The sequence below is a fragment of the Diabrotica virgifera genome, chromosome 2 (assembly GCF_917563875.1).
Source record: "Diabrotica virgifera virgifera chromosome 2, PGI_DIABVI_V3a".
In the NCBI taxonomy this organism is placed as follows: domain Eukaryota; kingdom Metazoa; phylum Arthropoda; class Insecta; order Coleoptera; family Chrysomelidae; genus Diabrotica; species Diabrotica virgifera.
In genome coordinates, this window is record NC_065444.1 from 96,628,990 (window position 1) to 96,642,092 (window position 13,103).

The 13,103-nt window shown below is 32.5% G+C and overlaps 1 protein-coding gene across 1 annotated transcript in view; it reads right to left on the reverse strand.

The window, feature by feature from the left end:
* Positions 1-13,103, reverse strand: part of LOC114326391 (CCR4-NOT transcription complex subunit 9) — a 35,422-nt gene that overhangs the window by 6,780 nt on the left and 15,539 nt on the right. The window contains exons 4-5 of the mRNA XM_028274751.2: positions 5,697-5,891; positions 4,355-4,446 (exon numbers count right to left, since the gene is read on the reverse strand). Of these exons, the coding sequence (XP_028130552.1) occupies positions 4,355-4,446; positions 5,697-5,891 (287 nt within the window). The remainder of the gene's footprint in view (positions 1-4,354; positions 4,447-5,696; positions 5,892-13,103) is intronic.

The window sequence follows — 13,103 nt, forward strand, 5'->3', positions numbered from 1 at the left end:
CGTAGATTTTGAAGTTTGATTTTTGTAGACGTAGGATATTAATGTCAGCAAATGATGATGAAAGAAGAAAACACTGGAAGTGGTAGAAATGGATAATCTAAAAGGAACGTGTTGGATATCCAGACTTGATCACAACCCAAATGAAGAAATAAAAAGAAGAACAGGAAGGATTTATCAAAACATAGATACAATAGTGTAATAACAACTTCTATGATATGGGCATGTAATGAGAATAAACGACAAATGATGACCAAAACAGGCATGATTAAACTACGTCTCATGGAATAGAAGAAGGAGAGGAAGACCAACATTTGAACAGAGAGAAGAATCAGAGGAATAATGAGAGATAGAGCCATAAATGAGGAGGAATGAACCAATCGAAAAAGGTGGAAATTTAAATGCAGGATGTGGCAGAGGCTGTAGGACGCCCATAGATATATGGAGAATATTTTGTTTACAGACGAGTTATCCTTCACAATTTATAGGAAACATAATCCATATTTTTAGTAAGTTTCAGAACCTTTTTAATAGTTTGTTAACATTGTTGAGCATCTAATGACTGATTCCTCTCACTAATAAAAATCTTTTAAATTTTTGAGAAATAACTAGGTAACTAATATTTCTGTCTAAATATGTTTTTCTCATTTCCTACTGTTAGTTGTAAGTACGTGTAAGGTCATCATCATCAATGGCGCTACAACTCTTCGTGAATCTTTGACGCGTTTACTATTGCCTTCCATGTTTGTCGGTCCTGTGCCACTAATTCCCATTGTCACACTCCCATTTTCTCCAGATATTCTTTGACTGCATCTTTCCACCTTTTTATGCGCCGTCCTATAGACCTTTTTCTTTCTGGCCTTTCCCAGAACACATTGTTTATAAGGCGATTGTCGTTACTGCGTATCACATGCCCTGCTCATCTGAGTCTATTAGCCTTTATACATATCTGACTAGATTTTCTTTTCGGAATAGAGACTCTAGCTCGTTATTGTATCTGCGCCTCCATTCGTTTGTCACGCTGTCTCTGCAAGGGCCATATATCATTCGAAGGATTTTACGTTCACACGCCAGCAATTTATTTACTGCTCTTTTTGTTAGCGTCCATGTTTCGCTTCCATACGCGACTGCTGGTCGTATTATGGTCCTATATATCTGGATTTTTGCACCTCGTGAAAGAAGTTTTGACTTCATTAGATGTTTCATTGCAAAGAAATATCTATTTCCTGCCATTATTCGCGTTTCAACTTCTCGCTCTAATTTGTTGTCATTTGTGATTGTTGCTCCTAGATATTTAAATTCTTTAACCACTTCGAAGTTATGATCGTTTATAGTAATGTTTTGCCTAATTCGTCGTCGTTCTTGTTTTGAGACGGCCATGTATTTTGTTTTGTCTTCATTTATTTTTAGACCGATGTTTAATGCAGCTTCTTCAAAGCTCGAGAAAATATCCTTAATTTCTAATGTTGATTGTGCTGCTGCGTCTACGTCATCGGCAAAGGCGAGTATGTTAGCGCCCCGAGCAGTTATGTCTGGTTTGATTTTTGGATAAATTTTTCGCATGACATATAAGGCCAGGTTAAACAACAATGGGGACAACGGATCTCCCTGTCTCAGTCCAGAATTTACGCAGAAAGCATTTGATATCCCCCCCCCCCCTATTCTAACTTGTGCAAAGGAGTTACTTACACACATTTGTGTTACCGCAGCTAGTTTCTTGGGTACGCCGAGCTCGATCATTGCCTTCCATAATGTTGCACGATTAATTGAATCATAAGCCTGTTTAAAATCTATAAAGATCTAATGAACGTCCTGATTATATTCCCAATACTTTTCAAGCATTTGTCTTATTGTAAATATTTGATCAATAGTCAATCTGTCAGGCCTGAAACAACACTGGTAGTCACCAAATATTTCTTCGGCCTATCGTACTAATCTTTTTAATAATATTGAAGCCAATATTTTATACGCGTGATACAATATTGATTAGTGAGATTCCTCTGTAATTCATGCAATTTTTCCTTTCTTGTCTATTGGGTACAATAATACTACCACACCATTCTTTTGGCTTTATTTCTTGTTGCCAGGCCTTTTCTATTAATTGATGGATTCTACTTATGAGTTCATGACCGGCTGTTTTAATGAGCTCGGCATCAACATTGTGCAGACCAGGGGATTTATCGTTTTTAAGCGTTTTTATGACATGCGTAACTTCTTCCATGCTTGGTGGGGGTATTTCTAATTCGACCGTTTGATACTCATGTTCTCCGTTGTTTCCACCATTTTCATTGTTTTCATCAGTGACATTTTGGATATTCAGGAGCTCTTCAAAATATTCAGCCCATCTTTCATTATTTTGTTTTCGGCAGCCAGCATTTCTCCATTTTTATCTCTCACGAAGTTGGTTGTCCTTATATAGGGTGCGGCAGATAACTGGCCTATTAGACATATCTCGAGAACTAAAGGCAACAGAATCATGAAAATTTGAATAAAGGGGTTTTGAAGCATGATCTATTAAACGAAAATATTTTTATCTCTTTGCAACTTCCGGTTATACCGGAAGTTGCTTATAACTTCGTTTTTTTTTAAATGGGACACCCTGTATATTTTTACATTTTTGGATTCTCTTCGATATCTTCTTTCTTAAAATATGAGGTTTTGTAATATTATACAGGGTATTTTAAAAGATAATTACGTTTTTTTAATAATTTCGTAGCAATATTCACACCCTGTAGAATTGTAGTAGTTTGACATCTAAAACTCTACTTACGCTCAAATGATTTTTAATATACTCTACTATTGTTAAGAATCATTAGTATAGCTAAATTTTTAATTTTAGTATACAGGGTTGGTCGAAACTCGGAATGAGTATTTTCTGAGTTTTCTTAAATGGAACACCCTGTATTTTTGTATTGTAGTGAAATGATATTTTATAGTACTTTTTTATTTCTTAAGCATTCCCTATACCTAACTGCTTTAATTTGTGAGTTATTGGTGATTCAAGCTAAATATTAATTGCAACAAAAAATACGTAAAATGTTATTAGGTTGGCCGTGAAAATACTCAATCCCAAATAATTTTTCAGAATAAATACATATTAATCCAGACTGGTCCTTAAAATTACCAATAATGGTTTAGCTATCAAAATATCTACATAGTTAGTTGGTGCGATTAACAATTAAGCACAAAGTGCGATTAACAATTAAGCACAAACTAAAGCAGTTAGGTATAGGGAATGCTTAAGAAATAAAAAAGTACCATAAAATATCATTTCATTACAATACTAAAATACAGGGTGTTCCATTTAAGAAAACTCAGAAAATACTCATTCCGAGTTTCGACCAACCCTGTATACTAAAATTAAAAATTTAGCTATACTAATGATTCTTAACAATAGTAGAGTATATTAAAAATCATTTGAACGTAAGTAGAGTTTTAGATGTCAAACTACTACAATTCTACAGGGTGTTAATTTTGCTACGAAATTAATAAAAAAACGTAAATATATTTTAAAATACCCTGTATAATATTACAAAACCTCATATTTTAAGAAAGAATACATCAAAGAGAATCCAAAAATGTAAAAATATACAGGGTGTCCCATTTAAAAAAACGAAGTTATAAGCAACTTCCGGTATAACCGGAAGTTGCAAAGAGATGAAAATATTTTCATTTAATAGATCATCCTTCAAAACCCCTTTATTCCAATTTTCATGATTCTGTTGCCTTTAGTTCTCGAGATATTTCTAATAGGCCCTTTATTTGCCTCACCCTGTATACGAGCCTCTCTTATGTTGTCTTACCTCTCTGTAGAAATTTTTACTTTGATTGCCTCTGTGTTCTCCTTCTACTTTTTCAATTTGTTGTAGATATTGTCTCTTTTTGCCTAAGTGTTCTTCTAGCTGCGGCTCTCTCTTTGTGGAATCGTGTACGTTTTTCTTCTGATGGGTTCGACAGATAATCAATTCTTCTTCTGTTTCTTTCTTTTTGTGTTCTTTCACATTCCTCGTCGAACCATTTTTTTCTTTTTTGTTTTTTCGTTCTTCCGATCTGTAATAGTTGTTTTTATGGAGTTCAATCGCTGATCTACATCTTCAGTTTCATTTGCACTTGTTTCCAAAACCTGAAACCTATTTCTTAATTCTACTTGGTACTGTCTTTGGTTATTTTCTTCTTTCAACTTCGCCACATTCCATCTTTCGATCTTTGTGTGTTTATCTATTGTTTGTGTTGAAATTCTTGTTCTGAGCTTGGACTTTACGAGAAAATGGTCTGTGTCGCTATCTGACCCGTGTAAGGTAACCTAAATTATTGTGTATACAGTATGTGTTTAATTGAAGAAAATATTTTTACTCACCTTGGATTATCAGACAAACGTAGATAACACCGCACAACATGTTTTAATAACCGAGCAGATGGTTCTTTGGCTAAAGCGATGACCATTTTGCCCTAAAATATCCATATTTTCATTAAAATATTGTTTAAATATTTGCATGGTAAATATATCTTAATCTAGTGTTTAAAATCTAGTGGAAATTGTTTTATTCATTTATAACAATTACGAATTATAACGGATTCACTGCATAAGACAAATGTTTGTAAATGCTTGTTTTGGAAGTTATATCCCCTACAGTGGCGTAACTAACGCCAATGCAACCAATGCGGTGCATTGGGGCGCAGGCCTTAGGGGGGCGTAAAAAACTGATATTCTGGAAAAATTTTAGCAAAAAAATATGTTGAAGCAAAACTCCCTGTAGCTTCCCGAAAATAAAAAATGTAAAAAAATATTCCTGGTATTTTATTCCGTTAGCGCCATAACAGACGGGCGACTGTGGCCGGGCACTCTGTGGATCCACAAAAATAGTTTCCGATGATTGACCGTGGGTTCTTATGTGGCGTGGACGTTGCATCACAGATGAGCAACTGTGGCCGGCCACAAATACCCCTAGTTGATGGTATAGAAAATAACTTATATTTCAATAATAACTTTGAAATTTCATGTTTCAGGGTCTCTATCAGTCCCAATTACTGCAGCAGTGGAGCTATGTTTTTATTTTCACGGTGCAAGTAGATGGCGCATAAATCGTTTAATTTTCGAAATTTTTTTATGAAAATTATTTTACATGTACTTCTTTTTATAATAAATGCTCATGAAAATTTTCAAAACAATTGGTACAGTTCTTTTTATTTTAGAAATTAACAAAAAAGTATGTGAATTTCGTACTTTTACACTAGGATATCCCCTTAATTTTACTTTCAATTAATTTTTTGAATAATAATGTTTTTTAATAATTAACTTTAAAATTACTGTTATATTTCTTGGAATAATTGTTCTCTGATTGGACATTGCTTGTACAATGTCGTGTGTACTGAAAGTGTAGTATCCCCTGAAAGTACGGAGAAATATCGTTAGTTTCGTAGGAGGTTGTGTGGGGGGGGGGAATAAGTCTGGGAATAGGGGCGCACGAGGAATACTTGCATTGGGGCGCAGGTCAGACTAGTTACGCCACTGCTCCCCTATTGATACAATACTACATAAGCATTAAAACATCTATAAATACATGGTTGTTAATAAATAGGTATTATTTTATCTATATTGTCTATTTATAAAGTAAAACATTAGTGTATTTTTCTTAACAACAACTTAATTGTGGGTTGGCAATTTTGATAATGAACTTAAAAAATATTTTTTTACTCACCAATATCATGGCCACATGACTAAACCTATCATATGTTTGACAAATATATTGTAATCCACTATCATCCAATAATATCTTCTGCAATATAAATGTAGCAACAGTCTTACTTAGTTCAGAACCAGATTCCATAATTCTCAAACACAGTGGAATTATTTCAGTGGTAAGGAGAAAAGTGATCACTTCTTGTTCATCTGTCTATAACAAAGAAAATAGTTGAAATATTTTTTTTAATTAAATTATTTGTAACAAAGGGACCAGCATTATTCTTATTTTTATAATTAATAATAAAATTAACCACAGATAATTCCCCCTATCAAGATCTATGACCAAATCAATTGAAAGAACAATTATCATTAAAGACCTTTAAACAACAGTTGTACAGACCATAACAAAAAAAAACAAACGAAATGAGAATAATTTCTGAGAATCAAAATGTTAAAATTAACATAAGTATGTTCAATTAAATTTGTGGTTTATTCCTATTAAATCAGCTAATAATGTAGTAGAAAATAGAAAGCTTCAGAACGATATTAATTTAAAAAAATCTATTATTAATTGGTTGCTTTTTTTGGTTTCACCAATTTTACAACATTAAAATATGAAAACCTTGAATTATCCATGTCTATCTTTCCATCCGTCAACACAACTCCTCCGTTATTAGAACAGATAGAATGACAAATGAGTGCTTATAATTCAAGAATGGTGTTAAAGGTGAGAAATTTTACGTCAGACTTCTTATCCCAGAGTTGCAACCAGAAGTACTATTTTAGTAAAAATTATTTCGTTTTCCAAATTTCAAAATTTTACCTATACATAATTATCAGTTATATTGTTCTTAACCCAGGAGCAGTCGCGCTCACTTCTGTAACGTAATTAGTCGCGCGTAGAGAAAAAATCTCACAATATAGATTTAAATACGAATTTAAAACAAATTTCTATTTTATAATATTTTTATTTACTTGTTATGTTAAAAATATCTATTTCTAACAATTGCTAATTGGTTCTTACCAAAGCCATAAATTCCACAAAAAACAATAAAAAGAAATTAAAAAAAATTTCCACGCATTACTAAGATCCTCCTCGAAGCACTTATGAGTGGAAAGCAATGTTGCAAAAAATTTTATCAAGTTATCACGGAAAAGGTTAAAATGTGAAATTTTTTCTCACGGCGAGACTGCTCCCGGGTTAATGTGCAAATATTTCTAAAACTTATATTTTTGCATTTTTGAATTTCGATCTGTTCTATAAATAGATCACTGCGATTGCGGAGCTAATTCAAAATTAACCCAAAAAAGAAAACACTGTGGAAAAGATTCAGATGTGAAGCAGGCATTAGCCAAGTGGTTTACTGACAAGAGAAGAGGAATGTTCCGTTGGTGGTTTACGGAAACAATTATGAAATTAAAGTAAGTGTAAAACAACGAACAGTAATATACAGTACGTAAATTGTTCAGCTGGACATAGGAAACATACATCGTATATATTTAGATACATAAATCCATACATTGTATTATATTGATATAATTGTGGCAACTGAGCTACAAATACAAATTGTCAGTAATTGTTTATCCTGGATGTTAGCATTAACTTCAAAATTCGTTAAACGTCAAGTATTATTGGTTTGTCATCTGAACCCCGAAGCGAAGAGTATTGCTTTTTTTTTTCTCTGATTCTGGCCTTGGTTTAGAACTAGAACCTTTAGCCACGTAATTGTATAACTTATCACTAACTCAGATGTAATGTGTAGTGTGTGTGTTGAGTAAGTGTCTTGTTACTTTGCAAATTCGACGTCATTGTCTTTGCGAAGAGACGCTAATTGTATCCGAACGTCTGCGGTCCCTCCGGTGAGTGCCGATCCCACAAGGACAGAAACTATTTTCATTTATTAATTTATAATAAATGAAAAAATTCCTGACCCTGGTGAGATTCGAACTCACTACCATTCGGAACTTTCGATCCAAAGGTTAGGCGCTCTTAAGTATTGTTTAAAATGTTTATTTATACTTCTCCAGAAAATATGAAAATAATTAAATGACATTATCAAGGTAATTCGTTGGCAGAATGTGTAGATCTATTTGCTAATACTTTCGAAACTAGACCCATACCTTGTAGACAAACAATTGTAAATGTTATAAATAGTTTTAAATACAATATTGTTTAAAAGATTTACAAAATGTCACAAAATAAAAGAGATGTCCCCGGAAAGACAGCAGGGGATGAAGATATTTGTTCTACAATTGAGGTAGATAACTGCAGAACCACCAGAAGTGTCGCCAAGGAGTTGGAGGTTTCGCATACCACAGTTCATAAAATTCTAAAAAATATGGCTTTAAGAGTTTCAAATACTCGAGAACCCTGGAGTTATTTCGCGGAGATCGTTATCGTAGAATGAAGTTTTGTCAAGCTACAATGGATGCATCTCACGAAAATGATGATTTTTCAAAAAACATTCTTTTCACCGATGAATCGTCATTTTCTGTACGGGGTCATCACAATCCTTCCAGAACGCGGTATTGGTTTCAGGAAAATGAACATAGAAGCATTGAACATCGGACTCAACGCCCTCAAAAACTTAATGTGTGGACCGGCATTTTGGGTGACCATGTAATTGGTCCATTTTTCATTGAGGGAGTTCTGAATTCAGCTAAATATCTCTTTTACAAGATAGCATTATTCCAGCTGTTCAGAATCTCTCAGATGTACGTTTAGAAGATGTCTGGTACCAACAGGATGGCTGTTCCGTTCATAATGCGCGTATCGTGAAAAATTATTTAAGCACAATTTTTCAAAATCGCATTATAAGCGGAACAAGCAACCAAATTAAATGGCCTGCAAGATATCCCGATTTGGCTCCCATGGATTTCTTTTTCTGGGGACATATTAAATCCACCATCTATGGCAACGATCTCGAGAGGGCACATAGTCTAGAGGATTTGGAAAATAAAATAAGAAACGGTTGTGCTACGATTACGCCACAACAGCTTGAAAACGTGAGGCAAGCATTTTATGATAGACTAGGTTATTGTCTTGCAAAGCAAGGTGGTCTATTTGAACCTTTCATTTAGTTTACTTATTATTTTGTACCGTATAATGTTTTGTTGGATTTTCAATTACTTTAAATTAATTATTTGTTTGTGTTTAACTAGTTTGAATAATAATTTTTCGTTTTTCGTTGGGCATAGTACACAATAAAATTTTTGAAAGGTTTTTAACTGCATTTTAATAACTTTAAATTATTTACGTAGATTTACGTAGGAGAATTACCTCCCTCGATTCACACGTAATAGCGTCTTTTTCATAATTCTACATAGAGTTTAAAAACAATAGGCGTGGTTTCCTGTAGGCCTATTGAGGACGATCTTTCCACAATTGAAAAGATCAACGCACTGGCTAGCTTACCTCAAGTGGTGTGAAAACGGCTAGATATGTTTGTAAAGGAGAAATTTACTTTTCTCAAAGGATTGTGACCGATCAGAGGTCACAGGTCAAAGTATCCTCAAAATACTAAGGTAGCCACTTGAGGACACTTTTGACTTTGACCCCTTACGACACGCAAAGACCGCCGTTCGTGAAGTCACAATCTTCGTTTATATTCATTTCGACTGACACAAATAAACGTCAAAACATGACAATATAGTAGCTGAATATTTTTGGCCTGAGGGAATGAGAAAACTGTGTCTATTTAATTTTGTAATTAGTTTTAAATAAAAAATATTTTAAAAATTAAAGTAAAATTATTAACTCATTAATCATAATCTTTGTTTTTGAGTTATTTATGGACATTCTTGATTACAAATTCACTTATTCTATTCGTTGTAACAACTCTATTGCAAGTTACGCCACTGGATTCTGCAGATTCTAGGATACTAGAATCGCAATAACACCTTATAAATAGAGGGACTTTCATATCATAATAGCTTTTTGCTACTTGTATTCAACTTTTGCTTAACTTAGTTCAGTTTTGTTTAACACTTCTGTTGTTTCACATTTTTGATTTATATTTTGAAAATAAAATACTTTTTTAAAAACTCCTTCTCGAACATCAAATACATAATTGGCGCAGTCAGTAGGATACGTGCGGGATCGGAAAAGACAATTTTACGCATACAGTGATAAAACTTTTTCGGTCTTTGGTGTTTTACATCGCAGCGCGTATCGAAAGAATCTCTACCCTACAGTGGTATCCAGCGAGAAGCAGAGTTCCAGAAGAAGCAAAAGTTCGGAGAAGAGAACCAGGTGCTCCAGATAAACTGTAAGTGCCTTTCCTTTTCGCCTTTCCTTTCATATCTTTGTGAGGAAGGATAGATTAATTTTTTGAATTTTGAAAAAGAATACATTTTTGATACATTTTTGATATATTTTTATACTGTTGCAAATATTGAATTTTATTGAATAATTTTTTGAAATATTTGAAAAATATTTATATTGCATATATATTTTTATTTATTTACATACGTATTATTTTGTTAGATATTTTGAATTTGAATTTATATTTTATCTGACAATATGGCTACTGCAGCTCAAGCTCAAACACAAACTCCCCTTAATTGGGATTTTCTCAAATCAAAACTAAAAAATATAAGACCCTACGACGGAGATTCTAATAATCTGAACAAATTTATCTCAAGATGCGATGAATTAATGCGAACATATACTGTATATAAGGATGCAGATTTAAATAAACATATTTTGGAGTGCATACAGGATAAACTAGTTGGAAAAGCAGAAGCACTAGTAGGAAATCGCATGGAATTAACGACATGGGATAGTATAAAGAAAGCATTACAACAATGCTTCGCAGATAGACGTGATTTAGACTGCTTAATATACGAACAAAACCATATAAAAGTGAAAGCCTCCATAATTTTGGAACAAGGATACAACTCTTAAGAAGTAATGTAGCCCAAAGAATAAGTAACGATACTAGTATAGAACTTGCAGATAAAGTATGCCAAATTAACCATTCTCTAAGTAAGCCATAAGAAACCAAATTCTCTTGAAGATGCCATTGCATATGTCGACGAGTTTCATAATTTTGAAAATTTATATGGACATTCCAGTAATAATTTTCCAAAAAATAATCATAATTTTAAGCCACACAATTCTTTTAATCAATCTAACAGGCAAACTCAGCCTAACAACTATTATCGACCCCTAAGTTCGAACCCCACACATCAATACCAAACAAATCCAAACTTTACCTATCAAAATCAAAACCATTTCAATTCTAATTATTTTAATCGTAATCAAGGTTATCAAAACCAAAATCCTTCAGGACCCCGACATTTTGAAAATCGGTCCACATCTCAGAATCGGTCCACAAACTTTCGACCAGAAAGTAACGTCTTCAGGCCCAACCGAATTCCTAATGATAGGTTGTTGGAAATTGTTGCCTAAGCCACAACCGATGGAAATAGCATCCAGAAATACATTGAATTCAAACGCTAGATCAAATTCCAATAGATACAATAATTATCGAAAAAATTATTTCCCAAGAAGAATTCCCGATACTATAGCTGAAGAGCTATACACAAATAATTATCAAAACGAAAATATTAATTCAAGAGAACCTCAACATGGTAGTCAATTTGACTATTTTAGAAATCCTGAGTATGATGATGATCAAATTTTTTATATGGAAGCATTGGAAAGAAAACCGTCAACAGAAATATATTTCAATAATCCCCTACCATATATTGAAGTAGGAAATTCAAAAATAAAATTATTGATTGATACTGGTAGTTCCAGGTCCTTTATACGACCAAGTATTGCCAAAAAATATTTTCCTAATTGCATCTACCAGTCAAATGTAGATATAAAAACTGTTCTTAATAGTAAGACTATCAAATATCAAGCCGAAATACCAGCATTTCTAGAATTCGGAAGTGACTTTTATATCAATTATGTCCTATATGATTTTCACGAATATTTTGATGGAATCTTAGGATTAGAAGATATGATGAGAATGAATTTAGTTATAGATTTAACTAATAAACTAATTTATAACAACAATGTAATGATACCGATTAATTTATATCACCACAAAATAACGAGTATTAATATAAGAGAAGAAATGTATAATAATAAGAAGAGAAGATACAATAAAAATCAACATAGAAGAAATAATGGAAATAAAAGCAGAACATATAGAGGGTATAATAATTATAACGAAGGAATATATAATCAAAATTATGGTAAATGTAACGATAATGGAAGAAGATATTATAATAATAATGATAGAAGGTATAATGGAAATAAAAGAAGAATATATAGACGATATAACAAAAATACGAGAAGAACATATAGAAGATATAATGAAAATAAAAGAAACATATATAATCATGAAAATTTTCTAGACCAAACTTCAAGAAATATCATTGCAACGAAGAATACGAAGCCATAAGTAAATTATGTAATAAGGACAGATATTGTTTATACAAACTCGGAACGCCCTAGGTTTTACGATTAAAATAAAGCATAAAATAGATTTAACTAATGATACCCCATTTTATACAAGAAACTATAAATATCCAGAAGTTTATAAGAAAGAAGTTAGCAGACAAATAAACGACATGTTAAAAATGGAATAATACAAGAACCAAATCTTACTAACTTATGGAGAAATTAACGAAATAAAAACTAAAAGAGAAAAGATATTCGACAACACAAGACTATTTGTTATCTTACCCTAAAGATATTTACAAAAAGGAATAATAAATTTTGTAAAAGATTATATAGACCCAAGAAAATTATACGCCTTGTATTTTAGAGCACAGCTATCACCTGAAACATTTGTAGTTTCATTACAAAATTATTTTAAAAATTCTGCATTCAAATTTGAACACTGTACAAAAATATTAGATGATATTGAGACTACCGACGAACAAAAAGAAAAACTTAATTATTATCATGTTTATAAAAAAGGACATCGTGGCATGAATGAGCTAAAAATGTCATTAAGTTCACGATACTACTGGCCCAATATGTCAGAAGATATAGAACAGTATGTCAATAATTGTGAAGTTTGTTTAAAAAATAAATATGATAGAAACCCACCAGTCATTTAATTTAATCTTACGCCAACGGCTTCTAAGCCATTTGATCACATTCATATGGATGTATTTAGAATATCCAATACACCATTTCTTACAATAATCGACACATTTTCTCGATACGGACAAGCATATCAAATTCCTAGCATTAGTGGAATTTCAGTAGTCGATGGTTTATTAAATTATATCACACATCATGGATTACCCTATAAAATAACAACTGACTCCGGCACTGAATTCAAAAATTATGACTTAGAAGATTTTTGCAAATTACATAAAATAGAATTACATTTTACCACTCCTAAAAATAGTAATTCAAATTCTCCGGTAGAACGCTTTCATTCTTCCTTAATAG